At 31.2% G+C, this 24,427-nt stretch overlaps 1 protein-coding gene across 2 annotated transcripts in view; it reads right to left on the minus strand.

The window, feature by feature from the left end:
- LOC145241335 (uncharacterized) overlaps positions 1 to 24,427 on the minus strand; it is a 110,928-nt gene that overhangs the window by 63,796 nt on the left and 22,705 nt on the right. For both annotated transcript variants that reach the window (XM_080104180.1, XM_080104179.1), the window contains exon 2: positions 23,875 to 24,341. In XM_080104180.1, the coding sequence (XP_079960306.1) occupies positions 23,875 to 24,341 (467 nt within the window). The remainder of the gene's footprint in view (positions 1 to 23,874; positions 24,342 to 24,427) is intronic.

Raw genomic sequence — 24,427 nt, forward strand, 5'->3', positions numbered from 1 at the left:
TAACGATGAATGCTTCAACGAACTGCAAGCACTTGTACCCCCTCGACATAAATACCCCCGACAAGCAGCAAAATCCCACCCCTTCACAGTGGAGATCCCTAGATGCAAAAGAGCCTTCTACTCCAGTAGTTTCTTCCCCAGAACCGCTAGACTTTGGAATTCCCTTCCGGGTTCCTGCTTCACCAACTGTACTGACATGCAGAAGTTCAAGTGTAACGTGAACCGACATCTTGCTGCCCAACTCCCCACATAGTACTCCTATAGCTTATATCCCTGATAGTAGCCCCCTACATCAAACTGGCAATGTGCCTTGTTTGGGGTGAAAATGTAATAAAATTAAAAAAAAAAAATACTGTTCATATTTAATCTTCCTTTGAGATCATCTGAACTAGTTTGTCTGTAAGATGTCCATAATATTGTAATGAATGTTTAACTTTCAAAATCGTATTAAAAGAAATAATAATCTTATCATTGGAAGCCTTTGAGATGAATAATTTGTATATTTATTTATTTGCAGACTGTTATCCTCATCTTTATAGTTGTTGTTTTCAGAACGTTTCGCAATGGATAGAGGCGTTGAATCTCTACGGCTCCAGGTGAGCATTGTCTGAAGATAACAGATTCAATCCTACCCAAAGCAGGCCAGAGGATTAGTTGGCCAAAACCTGGTGAAACGACAACAACTATGGAAGGCAGTAATTACTGTGGATAGTTAAGAGACTCGTCATTCCTATCCGGTCGCAGTTAACTACCTGAAGAAGGCCAGAGGATGAGTTGGCCGAAACGTCGTGAAACAACAACTGTGAAGATGAGGATAACAGTCTGCAAATAAATAAACAAATAAAAAAGAAAAAAACTTTTAAACAAAAAATAAATTTCATTAAAAAAATGAAACAAAAAATGTAAGTAAAAAGTTAGTTATAGAAAAGTGTTGTTTTGCTTTATGGCATATCAACCCTTTTTGGGTTATTTAATGCTGAATATAATAATTTTGGAAAACTTATGCTTCATGTTCTTTACATCTTCAAACATTTATTTATAGTGTTTGGTTTGGTTGTTTTGTTTTGTGGCATATCAATCCTTTTCAGGTTCAATCATTTTGGCAAAAGTTTTAGGCTTCAAGTTCTTTATATATTCAAATATTTATTCATGTAGTTTAGTTTGGTCGTTCTAGAGAGAAAATAATTGTTTTTGTTTTTTGCTTTGCAGAACATCATTGAGTTTTGCAAAGGGAAATTGGCTCTCTGACCTAATATGCACCAAACATTAATATCATTGTTTTTTTCTCTTCTTTTGCAAAATCCAATAATGTTCTGCTAAGCCAGAAACAGAACCAACAATTTTTCTCTCTAAAACAACCAAACCAAACCAAACACTATGAATAAATATTTGAAGATATATAGAACTTGAAGCGTATCTTCGGACAGCCTGATCTGGTAGTATCAGTTATAGAAAAGTGCATCCACATCTAAAAATATGAGGGCATTGTGCACAGTAATTTGAATACTAACTAAAACATTGGTGTTACCTTGGCTTGCTATCTACAAAAAAAAAAAAAAAAAAAAATACACGTCTCATTTTTTTTTTTTCAATATACGAATTTATGCATCAACCCATGATCTTTAAATTCCTTATGTATGAGTTTCAGTGTTGGGATTGATGAATTTATGATGACTAGGGCTGTGACAACAGAATATTCTTTTCATTCTTTTGACTCTCAGGTATATATCCGACACAATTAGACACACTTAATCAACCGAGAACCACATTCGTCTATATAAAAACATATAAGATATTAACGGATATATACTCAAGAGTCAAAACAATGAAAAGAATATGCTGTTGTCACAGCCCTAATGATGATTTATGGAAAAATAGCTCTCCATTCTTCAGAATAGATTATTCAGCAACTTCTTGTTGAATATCTGACTGAAATGTCGTACAGTGTATTCTTTGAATGTTTGGATTAGAATTCCAAGTTCGATAACCGCATATTCTTAAAAAAAAAATAAATAAATAAATAATAAAAATAAACAATTAGGAGAAATGTTTTTCTTGCTTATACTCATGCGGATTGCAATCGAATAAATAAAGCAGATTTATGAAAAAATAAAGCAGATTTATGAAAAATAGACAACAGAATAAAGTGGTACCAAAAAAATCAAACAAGGGAATTCTTCAAATATTATTTCCAGCAAAGAAAGAGGAAATCAACGTTTCACATTCATAAAATCTCCACAAACATAAGTCTGAAAATACACACGTACATTTCTGGCTTAGCCTTTTTATTCGTTTTTCTTCTATCACAAAAATGTCAACAAATCGTTTTAAAAAAAAATCATTATAAAAGCACCGGAATAATAAAAGTATTATTTAGGATTTATGTGGAATCATCAAGAAAGCGCAAAACATTTTAAACATCAAGTAAAACACGATCACGTGACATAAGGAGAAACGTAATAATTCTATAGGATGACCATTACTATTTTAATTAAATTATTTTATTTGAATTATTTTAAAGGAAATAGAAATTACCAAATTAGTCGAAAACAATTCTAGTTTTATTCCTCATTTGTGATGGATTTCCATACAAAACATTTATATATAAATCTCACCTGTCTGTTTTGAATGTATGTATGCATGTATGTATGTTTGTATGTATGCCTAAAATTTTCAACAGAGGCGACGGATTTTCACGAGATCGGTATTGTTTTGAAACTCGACCCTTCAGACGACAAATAGCGAAAATTTGGCAAAAACATTAATTCCTTCACCCTCTACTGGGCACTCTTCTACAAGGAGGGGTCGTTTTTTGAGCTGATATTTTCGAAAGTCATCCCCTCTTTTCGATTGACTAGTCTTGATTTAAACCTTCACCACTTCCGGTTTGGCAAATTGTTTTGAAGTGGTCAAAAATGGGTCCAAATTGAAAAAAAAATCTTTAAACATTTTGGACATTCATCCTAGTTTATTTTTAATCGGTTTATATGTGTGTCACCTTGGTAGTGGTAACGTCACCAGCTTTGAATGCTACAGTTTTGGTTTCGATTCTAGCTGATGGCACCTAAATACTTTTTTTTTTACTTTTGAAATCACGACTCTTTAATAATATATATGAAATCTGAACTAATTAAAATATCATATTTAAGTGTATTTTACGCCTGGGCAAAGCTGGGAACCCACACTCGCTAGTACAAAATAAAAAAAATATATATATATTTAACAGAAAAGTTAGCATAAATATTTATTACTTACAGGGAGACCCAACGTGGCCTAGGACTGAATGATAATCAGCAAATGTTTCACACTCCCATATTTTTATCGAAATTAGTGAAATCACCCATTTTCCAATCAAATAATTGATTGCCTGCTCTAGTTGGGGACCCATTGCGGTGCACCGAGAGGAAGGTTCACATGCCTTCTCACAGTGATTTAGTCCACAATAGATTGTAGTCTACCTTGCACTGTAGAGAACCTACTGTTGAGTTTACAAAATTATTTTTTGTATATAATAGCTTGAATTAAAGTTTAAAATGCAAAAGTCAAGTATCATGCTTCAATTGTGCTCTAAACAGAAATATTAATTTTGAATGTGTCCCTGTCATATCAAAGAACCTACTGTTGATTTTATGTTAGGCCTTTCGGCTTGTGTGATAATAAAACTTCTCAAATGCACTTGTGATGTTAGGTTGTGTAAAGTGTAAACTTTGGTCGAATTCGCCTGTTCCATCCTTCATCGGATTATTTCGATTATTGGTACTTATCAAAGACATTCTGATGCAAATCCTATCTAAGAACACTGCCAAGCACATAAAGTACCTCTGTGTGAAATTTCATAAAAATCGGCCCAGTCGTTTTGGAGTCCATAGGGAATGAACACACACACACAGTTTCTTTTATATAAAAGTAGAGATAGTGATAAGTGGTCAACCATATTTGTTCTTGAAACTATATGATAAAGTACAAAAAGATGACTGAGCATTTGGTTAGTTTTACGGCATATCAACCCTTTTTGGGGTTATTTAATGCCAGTAATTTTGGAAAAATGTTTTCATACTTCAAGTTAGTTATATGTTTAAATATTTATTCATGATTTTTAGTTTGGTTGTTTTGTTTTACGGCATATCAACACTTTTTGGGTTAATTAATGCCGAATTCAGTTATAAAAAAAAAAAGATTTTACGCTTAAAGTTGTTATATCTCCAATTATTTATTTATGATGTTTGGTTTGGTTTGTATTGGAAAATTGTAGTTTTTGACATTTTAGAACATGATTGAGTTTTGCAAAGGGAGAAAAAAAAAAACAACATCGTTTGGTGCATTTTAGGCCATAAAGCATGGCTGATAACTTTACTCACAACCAATATTTGTTTTAACACAAATCCATCACAAATGGGTAGGTAAACCAAAATAATTTATTTCGCCAATAGAAATATATACCTAATATTTTATCAGTTATTAGGACATTTTAATGTTAATCAAGCAACGGACAGTGATTACTTCAATGGAAAAAATGACATTTTGTTGGCAGAAATATTCTAGATTTGAAATCCAAAAGCTGATGTGTTTCGCGGATGAATACGATAACTGTTCTTGTAACTTCTCAGATCCTGAAAAAGATTAAAAAGAAAATAATTGTTATAAAAAATAAAATTAATACATTTTTATAACTCATTGAAAAAGCACAAAAGAATATGGATATAATGAATAACGCTACACAGAAAATAAGGTTGTAGTTATATAAAATTTATTCAGCTATTTCCTAAGTACATTTACAATATGGTACTGAATACACACATAAAGTTTGAGGTCTATTAAAGAGTTATGATAAAGGAGAGGTAATTAGAACAGTCTTTAAATACAACCATTTTAGATCATTTTTTTATTAAAAAAAAAAAAAAAAAAAAAAAAAAAACAGCTTTAAAAAAAAGTGTGTTTTACTATTAATGCTCATTAGCATACATCTATTGGCAGCACAGTTACTGCCAATTCCCCAATGCCCTTCACACATACCAGTTGCAATTATGACATTGTATATTTTCATTGAGTCTCTCCAGGATAAATACTAAATAAACATTTTTCAGTATTAACATTTGTGTTTCAGACTTTTGCACTGAAATAAAATCAGTCCAAACTGTTTACAGTTCAGAATTTTTGAGGTCAGGATTGATTATTCGTACTATTTGGATTTTTCTGACTACTGTTCTCGTTGTGAGTGTTATTTGCACAGCGTTTCAGTTAATGTAACCTCTGACCTTCTTCAGGTATATCCTGTTGAACTTAAGAATCTTTCTGTCAAACTCAGAAATCTTGATAGAATTTCAAACGAAACCTTTTATTTAATCCATGGGGATAGTATGCTCAGCCATGACCGAGTAGAAGTCCTAGATAAGCCTCAATTGAATTTAGAGTCATCCACACTGAGAAGCAAATTTTCAACCTCCAGAAGAGTGTAATTTTCTCAACTGAATTTTACCAAGTACTCTATCCACTGTGCCATGGGGTTTTGTGGACAAAATGCAATTGGGAATTACTTTGGACTTCTACCTAATTATGGCTGATGGAACAAAACCATGCTATCCCTGTGGATTAAATAAAGAGTTCCATTAGAAATTTTGTGTAAATTCTCAAGTTTGACAGAAAGAGTCTTGAGTTCAACAAGATATATCTGAAGAAGGTCGGAAGTTACATCGACCGAAATATTGAGCAAATAACACTTAAGATGAGAACATTAGTCAAAAGAATCCAATTAATAGGAATATCTGAACTGTTTGTTTTTATGTTTTTTCAATAGATATGAATCTGCCAAAAAAGAAAAACTATTTTTTTTTTCAAACTTTGAAGTCTGAATAAAAAATTAAAAAAAAAAATTAAAACGTAAAGGTAAAACTATTTTATAAAAAGAAAATGTCTCCTTCAAATCCGATGAAAAAAAAATGTTTTACTTTTTAGTATACCAATTTACTTTTGTCTTTAAATAGTAAATGTTTACTATTTATCTTTTTCTGCGATACAAACAAGAAGAAAAGAAACAATGCAAATAATGGCAAGTAAACAATGCGATATATTCTGTTCTGATTATACTATGTACTGAACTTTTTTCATCCGCGAATATGGGAATACAGTGGTCCATTTCACAGAGCGCAAGTTCGAATGGCATTATTATTATTTTTGGCTTGTTTACGACCAACTAAATACTTGCTATGTAATAACATTAACCGCTTCAAAAAGAATCAGTTTGATGCATAAACAGTGTATCTCTTTGTCAATCTATCTAGCTATCCTTTTTTCTAGTGACAAGCCATATAGGTTCCATCTTGCAACATGGACAGATGATATGCTGACAGTAATGTAACTCAAAATCATTGAATCTATTGACAAAGGCTTCGATTCGAGAGTAAAAACTATTTATATATGATAGAACTAGTATAAGTTTTTGTATAAATCATCAATAAAGCTGGATAATATTATGTTCAAGGAACTAAAACTAGATTCAAGCTAAAATATTTTTGTCGTGTAAACATTTTCCTCATGAATCGTTGTAGAACCTATGTTTGTATATCATAAGTTTGATATCTGGCTGATAATTGATGCAGATTATGTCGATGCCTGATTCTACTGGAACAGCTTTTACTGTTGTTATTATTGATGACGTTTTGTGCTATTCGCTTCTATGTAAGTTTCTGTATATATATTTTTTTTTCAACAGATTATTTAATGAGCACCGAAAAATGAACCAGGTCATTTTATTCTTTTCACCAAGCTTTGAAGTTGCAGTGACCATTGAGAAGGTCATAACGAAAGAGCTGAGGATCACCCTGGAGAATCTTTTCAGCAATGCATAGAAATGCAGCAAAGGCAGATTGAAAAGTGTATTAGACTCTAAGTGGAACACTTTGAAGGGGAAACCATGTAATTATTTAATTTCAATAAATTTTTTTTTTTTTAATCAAGAATTCAAACCAAAGAAACTCAGAAACACAGGCTTAAATATTCTGGCATTCATTTTAGGTCCACATTTCAATGTAATCTTTATGAATAATACCATAAGAAATGTTGAAAATATTTTAATAACATCGAACAAAGAAAAGCAAAGATAAAAAGATCAATGAATACAATGATTGTTTATGTTTGGGATGATAGGCAAATATTGCTCAAATGCTGAAGGGCAAAAGTTGCTTGGGATGATAGATGAATATTGCTCAAATGTTGACGGGCATTAGAGAATCAGCAGCAGCTAACAGGTCAATGGGCATGAACAAAAAAAAAAAAAAAAAAAAAAAAAAAAAAATGGATGGATCAGGAAACGTGTATCAGGATTTGTGAGATAGTTTGAAATGGAAACCATGAAGTTTATTGTTTGAAATTGAATCAAATTGAAAGTAATCCCATTATTTTTCAGACACACCTAATAATAGTACAAACTAAATACTCTCTTACTAATCAGTAGCAGTTATATGCACAAAATCTCAGAATTCATAAACTTTTTAACACTGAATTTCATTTGGAAAAAATATTTTTTCATATATTAAAGAGGAGGGTAAGATTTATATATATATATATATATATATATATATATATATATATATATATTGGTATACTTAGACAGCATTTTTTGATTCAAGCATACATTATTAAATGCAATGGAGATACTTTGCGTTAGTATTCTTATTTTTATATTTTTTTTGATTTTCTGTATAATCCTTTTTTATATCGAAATCGAAAATATTAATGAAGGTTTCATAATTGTTACTATCATGAGCACTTTCGATTCGGCCACGAATCATTATCAGGTATTGAGGAAGTAAAAGTGAGAAGGAACAAAATTAAAAAGTGAAAAGTAAAATATACATTAAACCACATTATGGAACCTTCATTAATATTTCCGATTTTGATATAGATAAAGATTATATGGAAAATCAAAAAATTAAAAATGAATCATAAAGCAAAGTATCTCCGTTGCATTTGATATATATATATATATATATATATATTTATGCATGTCTGATTAAGCACGACTGAGTTTGTCTTTTTTCCAATTTTGCTGGTAACTTTTCTATTCATTGAGCTATGTTTCGGCTGGTAGATCATATAAATATGGCGTCCAGTGATTGTTGTTCAGCCATTTTCTCTAACGTTTTCCATCGACCATCCTCAGGAGTGGTTGTTGTTGTTCTTTATCAAGCCTTGGGTGTATTTATAGTTAATTCTATTTTATTTTATATTGGATATTTAGGTAGGTGTAAGATGGGTAGTGGTGAATTATTTTTAATTTTGATTTTCTTATTTCATTTTTTTTATTTTATATTTATTTAGTTATTTATTATTATTATTTGTAGTATACTTGTCTCAATATTCTGTTAATAATAATTAGTTTTTTAATTGGTATAGCTTCAAGTAATTGAAGTCTTTGTGTGCAGTTGTTAAGAATAGAAAAAATTACCAGCAAAATTGAAAAAAGACAAACTCAGTCGTGTTTAATCAGACATGCATAAATAATGACTTGCTGCCAAAGTATACATATATATATATATATATATATATATATATATATATATATATATTATTTTATCAACAATTCCTTTCTGTTGCAAGTTTAGAATATAATTGTCAATAATATCAACTCAATTATAATCTCAGCTCAATGAATTTTCAAAAGAATTTTCAGAGCATATATATGTAAATTGAATAAAATCACAACCTACATGAATAGAAATTCACTTATTTTGTCGTTAAGCTCTTACAGTTAAGTGAATTTCTATTCATGTATAGGTTGTGATTTTATTCAATTTACGTATATATATATATATATATATTATATATATGGTGAGCTCAAAATAAGTGGACAGTAAAAAAATATGTCATAGATATGGCAAATGGTTTGTCTTTTTAGAGCTGAAGTACCAAATGTTTCAACTCCTTGCTGTCCACCTATTTTTGGTTCACCCTGCACATATTATGGCAATTATGTAGGGAAGACGTTTTATTTTAATATTCATGATCAAAAGTAAAAAGTAATAATAAAATAAATCAACCAACCAGTTTCGGAGCTGTACTGGAGGGATTTTATTATAGAGGAAAAAACTTTGTATATTTAAAATAAAAACAGCATTATGATATATATGCATTTCCTTCATTGCATATTGCTGTTTTTTTAAATTTTTTTTTAAATATGCATAGTTCCCCCCGGTTTTTTTTTCTCCCTATAATAAAATGCCTCAATACAGCTCTTGTTAAGTGAGGAGAGGAAACCAGTTTTAATCATAATTATTAAAAGAAGTCTTCCCTTTATAATTATAATGATTAAATTTTGTATTCCCCAAAAATCATGATATCTATAAACCCTTAGGACCCTTAAAATAAAGATGGTTACCTAAATAAACACACAATGTGAATTCTGTTAGATTTTTTTTTTTTTACATGGTAGTCAGCACTTATCAAGGCTCGGAAGCTACTCGAGAATAAAGGTTATTGTGTGTACAGTAATCAATGGGATAATATCGTAGTAATCGTTAGTAATGGAGATTTGATAAAGTGTCTAACTTAAGGGGGTGGTTTATGTTATATGCTTCGTTTCCAACATTACATGGTCATGTTTGTTAGTTTTTAAGAAAAAAACTTTTTTCCGAAGAGTCTATGTAAGGAAAAATTCAATGTTAACATAAAAATATTGATTGTTCTATGTAAATGAAGATGTATCAAGCAAAATAAATATCGTTTGTACTTTTTCTATGAGTTATAGAAATGAAAACAAAATTGTTTTTCAAATTGGAAAAATTGAAGATCAAACTGGAGATATAAATATCGATAGTTACCTTTTCTTTCTTCTGGATGATTTGTAAGCGGCCATCAGATTTCCATATCAGTTCATTAAAAAGGTCAGGAGGAATGAATCCAGTTTATTTCCAATACCCCATTATTCAATTAAAATGGACCCCAAAATGATGGTGATTGACAAAGTTTGGGACTCTGTATTATTCCCATACCAGCATTCAAAAATAGTAATATTTTTCAAATTCTTTTTTGTTTTTTTTTGTTGTTGTTGTTGTTGTTTTTGTTTGTTTGTTGTTTTTTTGATTTTCAATGAAAAATGTTTGCATTTGTGATTGGCTGATATATTTTTTTAAACAAATCCATTTTTTTCCCCCAATGGCCTTTTTTTGATCTGGTAGAAATATGAAAAAGTTTATATTTTATTGATGGGCCTCAATAGTTGCTAAAGTTATATTCCAGATCTGACCAGTAGTCCCACCTAGTGGAGAAAGAAGAAATTAAACATTAGTGAAAAACAGCTAAGCATAAGCGGGGATTAATTAGAAATTACACTACATCACTTCCCAAAAATCATTTTGCGAAAAGTCAGGATTTCGGAACTTTCATTTTTTAAAATATTAGCATGAAAATGCTTAGCATAATTTTATTAGCTTCAATTAAATGTTTAAGTGAAAATCACATTACCAATGTATCATGTCGTTTAAAACATGTCTTGGGCTTAAAACAACAATTTTTAAGCAAACAGTTTACTTTACTCACAAATATGTTCTCCTTCTCGGGTTATACACTGATTCCAATGCTTTTCTAACAAGTTGATGCTCTTTTTATAGAACAATTTACCTTGGCCTCAAAATAAACCTCAGTTTTCAATACAGTAAAACCTTGAGATACGGTGGCCCTAGGATACATTTTTTTTTCAGGTTATGATGTGGAATACAATGTTTTTCTGATCCCTGATCACGGTATTTGCCTCACCTTACGGTGTTATTTATAATGTTATTTGATTATATACATGTGTATTATATGCTGTACTGTATTTTGTTATTAATTTTTAGTGCCGCATCCCGAGGTTCTACTGTATAATTTCTTTATTTCTGGAGCAGTTTTTGTAGGTCTGCAAACAGCTAGTAGTTGCTTAGGGTCAAATCTGGAGAATAGGGTGAGTGCATAATCAATTCGAAGAGCAATTTATGTAGTTTTGCCATTTCTGCAATCAACTTATGACACGGTGCATTATCTTGGTTGAAGAGCACATTTTCTTCTTCATTTCTGGCCATTTTTTTTTTAAATTTCTTCTTTCAAAATGTTAAATAATATTCACTATTGAAGGTTCTCAGTTTCTCAAGGTAAGCAATGGAAAAAATACCTTGTGCATGCCAAAATATGGGGGCCAAAACTTTACTTGTTGATGTTTGTATCTTTGGACGGCTTTTACCTGTTGTTGTCCATTCAGCTGATGGTGGATTTGACTCCAGATCGAAGTGGTAGACCCATGTTCCATTCATTTTCACATATTGATGCAAAAAACAAAAAAAACAAAAAAAAAAAACAAAAAAACTCCTTTTTATTGCGTTGAAGTTGTAAACAATACTCTGAATCATCAACGTTGTTTTAGTTCAATTGTGAGCAAACATGGCTTTCTCTTGATAAAAGTCTTTCGAAAATGGCCAATACACGAGATTCTAATATTTTCAACTCCTCTGTTATCTCACGTAAATTCAATTTACAACTGGTGAAAACGAGTTTGTGTACTTTTTTTGTTTTTGTTTTATAGAACAACTGCTAAATTCGTATGTATGATCACGTTTAATGCCAACATACCATTTCTTAACCATTGTTTCCGACAAAGCAAAATCTGTATAACATTCATCAAGCCATTACTTTACTTGAACAGTACTTTTTCTCATCAGAAAGCAATACTTTATCAACACATAAAAATCAGATTTTTCTATGGTGTTGAAAATTTGCAACAGTAGGTTTGTAACAGCACGTATGAGCATACGTGAAAATATCAGAAGGAGCTGTAGGATAGCTGGCTTGCGAAGATATTAGCAGCAGTAGCTGAAAAAAGCATATATACAAATTAGGAAGTGTGCGCGGGCTTGCGTGACAAGAAAAAGGACAGCACATGTCAAGATGGCAGTGTTGTTAATCTCATGGCAGACGAAATAAACAGATAGAAAAAACAAGAAGCAGTCAGTATTTGGAAAGTATCGGTAATAAATGCCTTTTGTTAAAACAAAAGAAAAAGCCAAGTCGGATTTATTTATTTTTGTTTTGTTTATTCTTTTTCGATGGTACTAGATGGCGTGTGGGTCTGAGAGAAATTTGAACCGTAACAAAGACAGTTTGAGCATAATGGCTCCATTACAGCTTCACTTAAATAACTAGTTTGTAAATTAATCCAATTAGACTCAAGTTTTGACAATGTGCTATTTGAAGGTTAGGGATGCCTCTATTTAGTCTCAAGAGACAATGGATATCCCCTGTAAGTTTAGCTGCATGTGTAATTTTGAAGCAAGGGTTTCACAATCCCTAACCACGTTTCTCCTGAATCGGCACTGCTTGAGTCTAGTGGCAAGGAGAAGTCCAGGACGACTGGAAACAAATGTCGAGATAAGCAGAAAGCTCATACAGCACCTGGAATTCCCAAATGGTCACCCATTTCAGTATTGACCAGGCTCAACATTACTTAACTTTGGTGATTTAATGAGAACTAGTGTGTCAACGTGATTATGTTGTACATAAGTTTAGTATTTTAGAAAAATCATATGGCAGTGGTGTCATCTATATATCAGGCCCAGGACATATTGAAAGATACGTTATTTTGGTTACAACATGTGCACAAACACGATTGCATGAAACAGTTTCGCTTTTCATCTTCGACGGAAAGGATTATTTTCCCCTCAGCACCAAAATCAACAAACTTTAGGTCATTTCTGAAAAGGTCTCTTCCCTTGTTTTATTGTGGTATATTACTGGCCCCGTGCAGTTCTAGGAGGTCTACCCTCCAAGGCTTTGCCCTTTTTCTTTTAAAACAAAAAAACGTTAGTTTATTGCGAATCGCCTGAAGAATGTCGATAGGGCTGTCTAGGCATTTTTGTAGGCCAAAGTGCTCCTTCTGGGGTGGGGTGGAGAGTGGGGAAGGCGTTACTGGCTCTTCAATCCTACTTTTCGTGTCACATCTTCTTGCCATGAGAGAGAAATAAATCTATTATACTGAAAACTAGCAGGGATAACTAGATTTGCCCATGGATAACAAAATAAAAGAGTTTAAAAAAGAGTGCAATAGTTTGCTTTTAAAACTTGTATCACTACCTTTTCCTTTGATTGGTCCTTCTCTCTTTTTTTTTTTTTTCTATTCACTATTTCGCTGTCAATTGGTTTAAGAAAGAAAAATAAACCTGACTGACTGTTTGACCTAATTTTAGTATTGTTTTTGAAATAAAATACCCATAAGGGTAAAAATAATTAGAAAAACAGAACTATTTACCCCCCCCCCCATTTCACTAATTTTACCCCTGGTGACGCAAATTTTATGAATATATATAAAATCATAGAATTATGTCAATAATTCTATTTTTCATGTATAAATTATTATTATCTCTACTTATATATAAAAGGCACTTTGTGTGTATGTGTGTGTGTGGGGGGGAGGGGGCTATGGACTCCAAAACGGTTGGGGTGATTTTTTTTTTTTTTTAATTTCACACAAATGTACTTTAAGTGCCTGGGAGTGTTGTTAGATAGGCTTTGTATTGGAATGTCTCTGATAAGTATTGAGAACCAATAATAAAAAAATCCAATTAAAGAAGAAACACTCCAATTTTGATCAAAGTTAACACCCTAATACAGTCTAACATCACAAGTGAATTTAATAAGTTTGATTACTGCACAAACAGAACGACCCAGTATATACAATCAAAAATATGTTCTTTGATAAGACAAGGGCATGTTCGAAATGTTTCTATTTATAGCACAACTGAACCATGAAACTTGACTTTTGCATTTTAAACTTTAATTCCAACCATTATATATAAAAATAATTTTACAAACTCTACAGTAGGTTCTCTACAGTGCAATGTACACAACAATGTATTGTGGACTAAATCATTGTAGGGAGACATGTGAAGCTTCCTCCCAGTGTATCACGATGGGTCTCTGACTAGAGCAGACAATGAATCGATTTAATTGAAAATTGGTTTATTTCACCAATTTCAATAACAATAAAAATATTGGAAAGTGTGGAACATTTGTTGATCCTTATTCAATCCTGGGCAACGTCGAGTCTCCCTGCTAGCCATTTATAATAACCTAATGAAAAAAAGGAGAAATGTCTACAATTTAGTCTTTTTTATTATAGAGTGAATTTCAGAATTCATTCAGACGGTTGGAATAAGTTTGCGGTGGTTGTCTGACGTGCTGTTTGCTCTCCCCCACCAGTTGAAATGGTTCTGCCCAGGTTTAGATAAAGGTACTTTTTTTTTTTTTTACTAATTTTTTGCGTGATGGTGTGGAAGTACATATATTTATCTTTTTAGCTCCTTACATCAAGTGGCTTCATGCCTTGTCTGGAGCGATTTCCATAAAAAAAAATAACTATAAATGAATACACATTGATCTTTACTATAGAGTGAAGAATACTGCTAATTGATGGAATGTGACTAACTGAATTTATTAATGACTGAAAAGAATCACAAGTACATCTGTCCTAACAAGTAACAATCTTGGTTTGCAATCAATTCTTTGGTTTACAACCCATTCTTAGTGACAGTCTTATGGAGGTTGAAGGTTCAATCCTTACTACAGGCGATATAAGAACTAAGAATAATATAAACTTAACACTTCTATTTGATCATGGCAATATGGATTAAATAAAAGGTTTGAAATTCAGTCCAAGTTTTCAAGATCAACATGAAGATTCCAAGTTTTAAAATATACACCTAAAGAAGGTCGGAGGTTAGATGTGAATAACATGTATGGCCTTATGATGGTCATTTCAACGCTCATGTTACTGTAGAAACAGCACAAATCTTAGGGATAACTTGGTCGTGCTCAGTATTCTGTCGTGACTGACTAAGGATCAAAACACTATCTGTCAATTGTTATTTCATCTTGTCAACCCCATTGACAATTTTCTTTTTTGTGTCCCATGCTAATATTGTTCTACTTAAACAGCTATTCCTTGAATATATTTATTTTCCACTGGAAAGCGGATATATTTGGGGGGGGGGGGTTCAGCTTATTTGGCAGCACTCATTTTTTCTTTTTTTTTTTTTCCTCAGCTTACGTTCACCATCATTATCTGTCACCTAGAAAGTTAACAAATTGTCATTGCATCACAGGTGTGCGGAGTTCAGTCAATTTTTTTTTTTTTATTGTGATTATATGCCTAGCTAATTGCTCCTAATGGTCCCAGCTGTGGAGGAGATAGGGGTCACATTATACAGATGAACAGTTTACGTGCTTGCAATTTGTTAGCACCAAATAAAAATAAACAAACAAACAAAAAAAAAAACATCTTATGAAGAAAGTGAAGACAAGACATTTTTTTTAATACTTTATTCCATAAATGAAAAAAATTAATAAAATTCCAAAATATTTATCCAACAGAAGATGTGTTAAATGTATTTTTAACAAAAAATCATCTACAATTGCGTTCTGTTTAAAAATGTCAAACTCTTAATTTAAGTCAATCAAGGTCAAGGGAGATAAGTCAGTTTGTCATGACAAATTGGTTGCATAGCTCTTTCATATTATAACACATAATACAAGTTGATAAATGGATAAATTCTATTTTTATTCGTAATTATTTTTCTACTGGATTATTTTCCGTGATTTTTGAAATTTATATTTATTTTACCATAACATGTAAGTATGTAATGATGTTTTCACCTGAAATGTGTCGATTTATAAGATCATCAATATAAACAAGCACTTTTTTTTTTACTTTCAAGTTTGTTTCACTCAATGGAACACCTTTGGACCGCTTGGTTATTTGATATTTTCTAGGAGCCGATTCAGTCAGTCTACTATGAATACCACACTAGGTACCCCTTTACTTTTCTCTTAATTTTTTTTTATCACATAAATATCTATATTTTTGGAAAGATAATTCAATGAAAAGAATATGTATCAGTAAAAATTCTTTTTTTTAAATCAGCTTTGTAATAAAATCGATCGGACATCTTACAAGATGTTAAAATTTAAATCCCATAAATATTTTCGTTTTTTTAAATGATGAAATACATAGTATGATATAATTTATACATTTTTTTAACAGCTGTTGAATGCTCATCTGTTTTTTTTAATCAGATTTTGGTGAAGTTTAATTAAATCACGAATATTATCATTTAGTCATTATGTTAATTGAATAAAATTCGGTAGAATTATAATATATTTTAAATAAAGACAATTAAAAAAGTTATGTTTGAACATGAATTATCACATCTATATCAAGGTCTCATGTATGATATAAAAAGAAACTGGAATCTTCAGGAGATATCAATCATACCAGTCATTACAGGTGCCACAGAGCTTATGAAGAAGAACCTGAAGTCCTACCTAACTAATATTCCTGGTGAGTCAAGTGCAAAACAGATCCAGACAATTGCACTTAAAGGAACAATGAGGATACTAAAAAGAGCTCTCGGTTGGTTTCAATAAAAAGCAGGGCAATGTTGGCAGCTGGTTTGGCTGCCACATACCCAGCATTACAATCTTCAAAGAAAGAAAATGACAAAAAAAAAAAAATAAATAAATATATATATATATATATATATATATATTGTTTGACACTTATAATTAGATTGAGGTTTAGCTGGACACACACACACACACACACACACACTCTTTATATATTAGATTAATAGTTGGTTTAAAACAAAAAGAAAAAAAAGACACCAACTTTAAAAATTTTTTATCAATCATCTTTTCTTTTTTCACAAACAAACATGCAGAATAATGTCTTACTGCCAATAAAGTTAAAAAATGATGCCAGTAAAGCAATTCAGGGTTTGTATTACTATACAGATTCGAAAAAGTTGTCAAAAAACAAATATATAACAAATCTACCTAACTGGATAGTGTTTTTATTTAATGTAACATGTTTATTCAGCTCGAAAAACATACAGTGTTTACCGATGTATTGGAAAATTTAAAATGGCGCTGAACTCTCTGCTGAACACAGTAAATTTAGGAAAATGAGTTAGAAATAAAAAATATACAAAATACTGTTAAAAACCCACAGAATATATGTCAGCCTATGTCACAGTAACATATACTGAGCAAATTTCTAACAGTATTTTGTATATTTTTTTATTTTTATAATTAAATAAAAACACAAAAAACTATCCAGTTAGGTAGAAAACTAACTTATCTTGCTTTTGATAACATTTATTTGTTATATATTTGTTTTTTGACAACTTTTTCGAATCTATGTGTATAGTAATACAAACCCATAATTCATTTCGTTAAAGAAGGAAATAGTTCAAAATCTTTATATAAAAATAGGCAGAGATTGTCATTGTTTGATGGCTAGATTGGCATGTTGCCTTAGAATGTTGGCCCATATTTCCAACTGAAATAACGTTAACAGATCAGCATCCCGATATCATTATCTGGTTTGTTAATTAAAAAAAAACATTTTGTCGTTGAACTAACAGCTCCATTCGAGGAAAGGTTAGACTGAGCTCCATTCGAGAAAAGGTTAGATTGGGCACACCAGAGCAAGTTGGAAATATATGAAGATCTGTGAGAACAATGTGTCAGAAATAGTTGGAAAACCATTGTATTTTTTTTTTATTGAAGTCAAATGTTGAGTTTTTATTGCCAAGAAAACCTTTGCATTTTTCAATAATCTGGGTCTTTCTTCATCAGAGAAAAAGAAAAAAATGCATTAAAAATATACAAGACAAGGCTCCAACTGTATCAACGTGGATATGGCAAACCAACAGAGTGACAAGAATCTAACAAAGTCTGTTAGTATTGTAATATAAGGCTGGATTGATGCTAATGATGTTTCGACTCTGAAATCATGACTGAACCCAGAGTCACCATCTGATGAAGGCTTTGTTGGAAGCAATGTTGCTAAACATTTTTTTTTAATTACACACACACACATATATATATAAGGGAATAATAGATTCACTAATTGATATAATAATTAAGTGATTGATTTTGTGCTATGAAACAGATACTGTCAAGAATTGTAAATGTCAACTGAATTAAAGGAATATGAACTTTGGAATATAGTCTTTTGTAATTTATATATATATATATATATATATATATATAAAAACAAATTTACATGGTCGTGACAATGGACATGCTAATGTTTCAGACAAATGGTCAGTTAAAACCAGAAGTTCTTGTCAGGTGATTTAATAAATGGTTGCTTTCCACAGAAGAAACAAGTTTTCAAATGAAGAAACTCCTTATTGGATAATTAAATTTTTGTATACAGGTTTGTTTTTTTGAAAATTTGAATAAATTTTCAAGAAGATTTTTTTATTATCTCTCTCTCTCTCTATATATATATATATATATATATATATATATATATATAAGCAAGATCAGTGAAAACATAACCCCTTATATATATATTCCTTTTATCAAACAATAAATTCTTAATTCGAATATATGTGTCTATATGTTGTTTTTTCAGAATTTAAAATTTAACTACCAAACTTATATAACTACCTGTGACCCATCGGGTCAATATGTTATAATAGCTATGAAATTCATGTATAAGCGTGACACTTGTGACGTAAAGAAAATAGTTTTTTTTTTTACATAACAGAAACATTTCTATGAAAGTATATTAAAATGAAAAATCACGGACAGATCACTCAAACATGAAAAAAAAAATCCTTCCTATTCATGTAAAGTTACCTATTTTTCTGAATTATTGCTCAAAAATCGAAAATTAAACATGATTTTCCTACGAATCGAACGCCGACAAAAGTCATTTAGCAGCAAAAACACACATGAACCTATCGATGAGAAATATAAGAATGAAAAACCCATATTGGAATCCTTCAACCAAGTTATAGGAACTTAAAATCTAAAAAAAAATTAATAAAACCTAAAGCAAAAATATTTGAATAGATAATATTAGTTTTAGTTGAAATTGACATAAAATATAAATAGATAATATTGGTTTTAGTTGAAATTGATATAAAATTTGAATAGATAATATTGGTTTTAGTTGAAATTGACATAAAATTTAAATAGATAATATTGGTTTTAGTTGAAATTGACATAAAATTTAAATAGATAATATTGGTTTTAGTTGAAATTGATATAAAATCTGAATAGATAATATTGGTTTTAGTTGAAATTGACATAAAATTTAAATGTATGATATTGATTTTAGTTGAAAATGATGAAAAAATGAAATCATCTCACGGTAAAATTTATAAATGAAAATGAGCACCTTCCCCTCTCAATTCTAAAGTAATTGTTTTTTTGTTTTTTTTCTCACTGCCAAGTTTTTCAGATTGTTCACAAAAAGTACGAATTTTATTTGGGGTGGGGGTGGGGGTTATTTAGATGAGAGTGTTCGTCTACAAATTTACTATTACTACGGTAGCTAAGTGGTTAACAACACAGGCTGAAAACTTGGTTGTGCCATGTTCAAATCTATACTGGGTCTATTGTCAAAAATCCCGGAGAGAAGATAAATAGATAAATAAAATAAAAAGAAAAAAAAAAAACACACACACACACACACACACACACACACACACACACACACACACACACACACACACACACACACACACACACACACACACACACACACACTGATTGATTGTTGCTATTTCTTCTGATGAGTTAAGGGCATAATAGATTCACTGATTGATATAATAATTAAGTGATTGGTTTTGTGCTATGAAACAGATACTGTCAAGAATTGTAAATGTCAATTGAATTAAAGTAATAAGTTATAAGATGGTCAACATCATGAATTTTAGAATATAGTGTTTTTTCATTTATTCACTATATATATATAAAGAGAGAGACAGACAGAGTAAGAGAGTGACAGAGAGAGACAGACAGAAAGACAGGGAGAGAGCGAGAGAGACAGAAAGACAGACAGATAGAGATTGACTAGCACACACACACATATCTGTATACCTGATACAAATATGCATGTGTACATGATGGCATACACAAAAATACATTGAAAGAAAGACTGTGAGGGTGGCTGTGGTTAAGCAGTTAACAATACAGATTAAAGACCTAAGTGTGTCAGGTTCGAATCCATTTCGTTCCACATCAAACACACACCTGTGTCTGAGTAAGTGAAATACAGAGAGAGAGAGAGAGAGAGAGAGAGAGAGAGAGAGAGACAGACAGACAGACAGACAGACAGAGAATGAAAAAGTGTGTGTGTGTGAGAGAGAGAGAGAGACAGACAGACAGACAGACAGACAGACCGATTGACTATTATATAGACAGTCACATATGTTCAACAGAAACGCTTTCATCAAATCCACTCCTGACCTTGTATCTAACCTCTTAGAGAAGAGTTAAACAAGTTGAGTATGTGCCCCCCCCTCCTCCACAAGTGAAAAATTTACTTTCATCATGACTAATGTTTGTGCAAAAATTTTTTTTAAATCCAAGGCGTGGTTTTTGAGAAAAGTGTGAACAAATGAACGGATGAACGATTTGGGGGCAATTTTACTCCTACAATGCCACCTGGGGGCAACCAAAGTTATCCTGGAAAATCCATTCTGGGAAAAATTTACTTTCACCATGACTAATGTTTGTGCAAATTTTTTTTTAAATTCAAGGAGTAATTATTGAGAAAAGTATGGACGAATAATTTGGAGGGCAACCGGATTTATCCCAAAAAATCTGCTCTGACAAAAATTTACTTTCACCATGACTAATGTTTGTGCAAATTTTTTTTTAAATTCAAGGAGTAATTATTGAAAAAAGTATGGACGAATAATTTGGAGGGCAACCGGAATTATCCCAAAAAATCTGCTCTGACAAAAATTTACTTTCACCATGACTAATATTTGTGAAAAATTTCAAAAAGAATTCAAGGTGTGGTTATTGAGAAAAATGTGAACGAACAAATAGGAATGAATTACTAGGTCCAATCCTTCCTTTGTTGGGAGACCAATAAATACAATGGATATTGAAAACCTTTATGTGGTCCTTTCTGTGAATATTTGATGCTAAATGCAACAGAATCATGCAAGTCAACATGCTGACTACAAATTAGTTTTTTTTTTTTTTTACACTGGATTCCAAACTCACACAAGACACTAAGTTCTATGATATTTACTAGTTCTTCCACTATGATTCGTAACATGGTCTCCTTAGGCCTACATGAACTTGCTTGATTATTCTTATGACCCAAACAATATTTTTTGGGGTGCTTGTTTAGATGGAGATAAATGGTATCCCATGGTATATGTGCAATGAGACCTCGGTTGCGATCTTCTGTTAAAAAGTTCATATAGGAAAACCGTTTTAAGGACGCCAGATCAATTTTTAAAAATACGTCGTTTTAATCAAAAACAATATTACGTACTTAACTATCATGTTGAAAATAGTAATATATCCCAAAATTACGAAAATTCATCATGTAAAAAGTTACTTATAGTTAAAGGTAATTTTTATGGAAAATTGGGTAAAATCGCATTCTTCTTAACTTTCTACTTGATGAATTTTCGTAATTTTTGGATATATTACTATTTTCAACATGACAATTAAGTATGTAATATTGTTCTGTTTGGTACTTGTACACTTGGACTAGTTTAGTCAAAACATTAAAAAATAAATATCAATAAAAGGTTATATTGTACGAATCCATTTTGAACTGAAGATCTCAAAAAAAAAAAAAAATTTCACTTAATTTGATCGAGTATTTTTTTTTTACAGCGGAAGTACACGTTTTTATGAGAGCGTCTTGAAGCCAAACATCTTGGACTTGTTCTAAATTTTTGTTTGGAGTTTAGAAGCGTCACGGGGAGATAACTCCAGTTAACGCGCCGACACTCCCTCCCCATCTTTATTAATAGCTTTTCTTCCTATAAATCGAACCTTTTGCTCGGTATCATAACAAATTGTTTTTTTTACTGTAAAACAAAAACTACTTGATGAAATTAAGTGAAATTCTTTTTTGGGGAACTTCATTCCATAACAAATATGTACAATTTATACTTTTTTTTTTCGGTATTTTCATTTTTTAATGTCTTGATTAAACTGTACAAGTACCTATTGTTTTTGTTTAAAATGACATATTTAAAAAATCGATTTATCTTGACAAACACCTTTTTCTTTAACCCTTGCCTTCTTTTCTAACTTTCCAAATCGAGAAGTTCCTGCTAATATCAATGAGAAATATGATAGAAATTGGGTGGGTGGATAATTTTATTATCTATGAGATGGTGAAATATTAATGCTTAAAAATGTGCACGAGTTGTAATGACACAATTGCACGTAATTAATCCATGGGTAAATTAACGTTTGTCAGTGGGACTTACATATTGATAATTTATTGAATCAGAGATGCACTGCAGTATGTGTAGTATCTATGTGTAATATTGAAAGTATGATTTTTTGATTAAATAGAAATTGTTAAAATAAATACAGATGAAAAATAAAGGTATCATTATTTACACATTGTTTTTCTTTAGAAAGAGAAGAAAGTTTTAAGACCATTTTATTTGAAAGCTACATGGCATTACCCTGGATAAAAATGTAACTTATCTCCCGCTTCCCTCTTTTTTCTTTGCCAATGTAAGGGAAATAACTGTGGAAAAAAATCAGAGTTATTTCCCTTCACATTATAACATCAAAAATCGTGTTTACTTCTTTGTGATATGAAACAATATAAATGATTATTTAACACCCAAAGTTTTAGGTATTATTTTTCTGGCGTTACACCGATAAAAAATTTTTTTTTATAGAGGCTTTTGAATATTTTTCAAGTTTTACATACATGCATACATACATTTGTCCTCTATATCATAGACTAGCCTGGTTGCCCGGCGTTGCCCGGGTGTTTGGAGGTGTGTGTTGAGGAAAAAAAAAATTTTTTTAAATAAATAAAGTGGTAGTAGGCAGGCAGGCTCGAACCCGTATTGCGAAGGAGGAAAAGAACGTGAAAAAAAAAAAATGTGACGTCTTTGCTGTTGCACCCATCGCCCAACCGGAAGTGACGAATGTTTAAATTAACGCTAGTCAATCGAAAAGAGAGGATGACTTTCGAAAATATCGGTGAAAAAAGCAATCCCTCTCTGTAGAAAAGTGCCCAGTTGAGGGTGAAGTAATAAATGTTTTTAGCCAATTTTTCAATATTTGTCGTCCGAAGGGTAGAGCTTCAAAACGATACCAATCTTATGAAAATCCGTCACCTCTGTCGAAAGTTTGAGGCAAATATACATACATACATACATGCATTTAAACAGACAGGTGAGATTTATATTATAGATGAAGTTTCAAATTAAGAAAGAACATACAAATATTGATTTTATAGAAAAAGCTATAGGTAGAAGGAAAGTTTTTTAAATGTAAAATAAAATTGGAAAGAAACTCTGCTTATTTGAAGATTTCATAAAAAATAAAAATTTTAAATAAAAAATAGGTATCACACTAAAAACAGTTGTAAGAAATATCTTTGCTATTTGAATTCATTTCTGACCAAATTCTGGATAAAGTTGGGATCAGTTAGGTTTCAAGTACCTTAAAAATAAGCAAAATAAAAGAGACAACTGAGTTGATGTAAACAAATAAATCCAAGTTACTGGAGTTTTTGTTAACAAGTCGATTTTTTAATATAAGGAAAGATTTCTTTTTGACTATGAAAATTGTCTGGTCGGTCCTGTCAGCATAAGATGAGGCCACCCCAGATGACTAGCATTAAAGCCTTAGTTATCTCCCAAATCATTATATTATGTTCAGTTTAAAACTTTTTTTATATACTAGCATCTACTGGATGAGGAGGATATAATGCCTGAGAAAAAAACCTTCTTAGACAACATAGATAATTCAGTAAATGTTTTTTTTAATTAAATTTTTACAAAGAAGAAAAAAGAGAAATGAAATTTAAAAAAAAAACAAAAAATCACTTACCCGGTTGCCAAGTTTTTCTTGGTTTGAATTTGTAAGTTTGGGTGAAGATCTTCAGTTGGGTTAGTTTGTGGTGATGTCATCGGAAATGTGTTTGGATATATATTCGATGCCAACACATCTTTCTGAACTTCTCGTCGGACTTTTCGATTGTAATGGTCATTCATTAAAAGAGTCCTTCTATGAATCTCCGCCTCAGCCTGAGCAAGTTCATGCGTAATTTGATTTTCTGTTGGGGAATAGGAGAATAAAGAGGAATGCAAATCGTTATTATTGACTGGCGTTTGCAGGAGTAATTCGGATGACAATGGAGAAGGACTGCAAAAGTCTAACGAAGAATTTGCATTCTTATTGTTCATATTTAAAGATAAATTTGTTTTGTCATCTATTAATGAAGATAGGTCCGGTTTGCTTTCGTCCGCAGAAGTTGTTGGCTCCACAGGTTCGGTCTTGATTTTCTCACATTGTGCCTAAAATAAATGGGGGAGAAAAAAAAAAAAAAAAAAAAAAAAAAAAAAAGGAAATAAAATTGTATTTTTCATGAAAACAAATTATT

This window comes from Euprymna scolopes, chromosome 20 (genome assembly GCF_053919585.1).
Source record: "Euprymna scolopes isolate OS-2025 chromosome 20, ASM5391958v1, whole genome shotgun sequence".
Taxonomy (NCBI): domain Eukaryota; kingdom Metazoa; phylum Mollusca; class Cephalopoda; order Sepiida; family Sepiolidae; genus Euprymna; species Euprymna scolopes.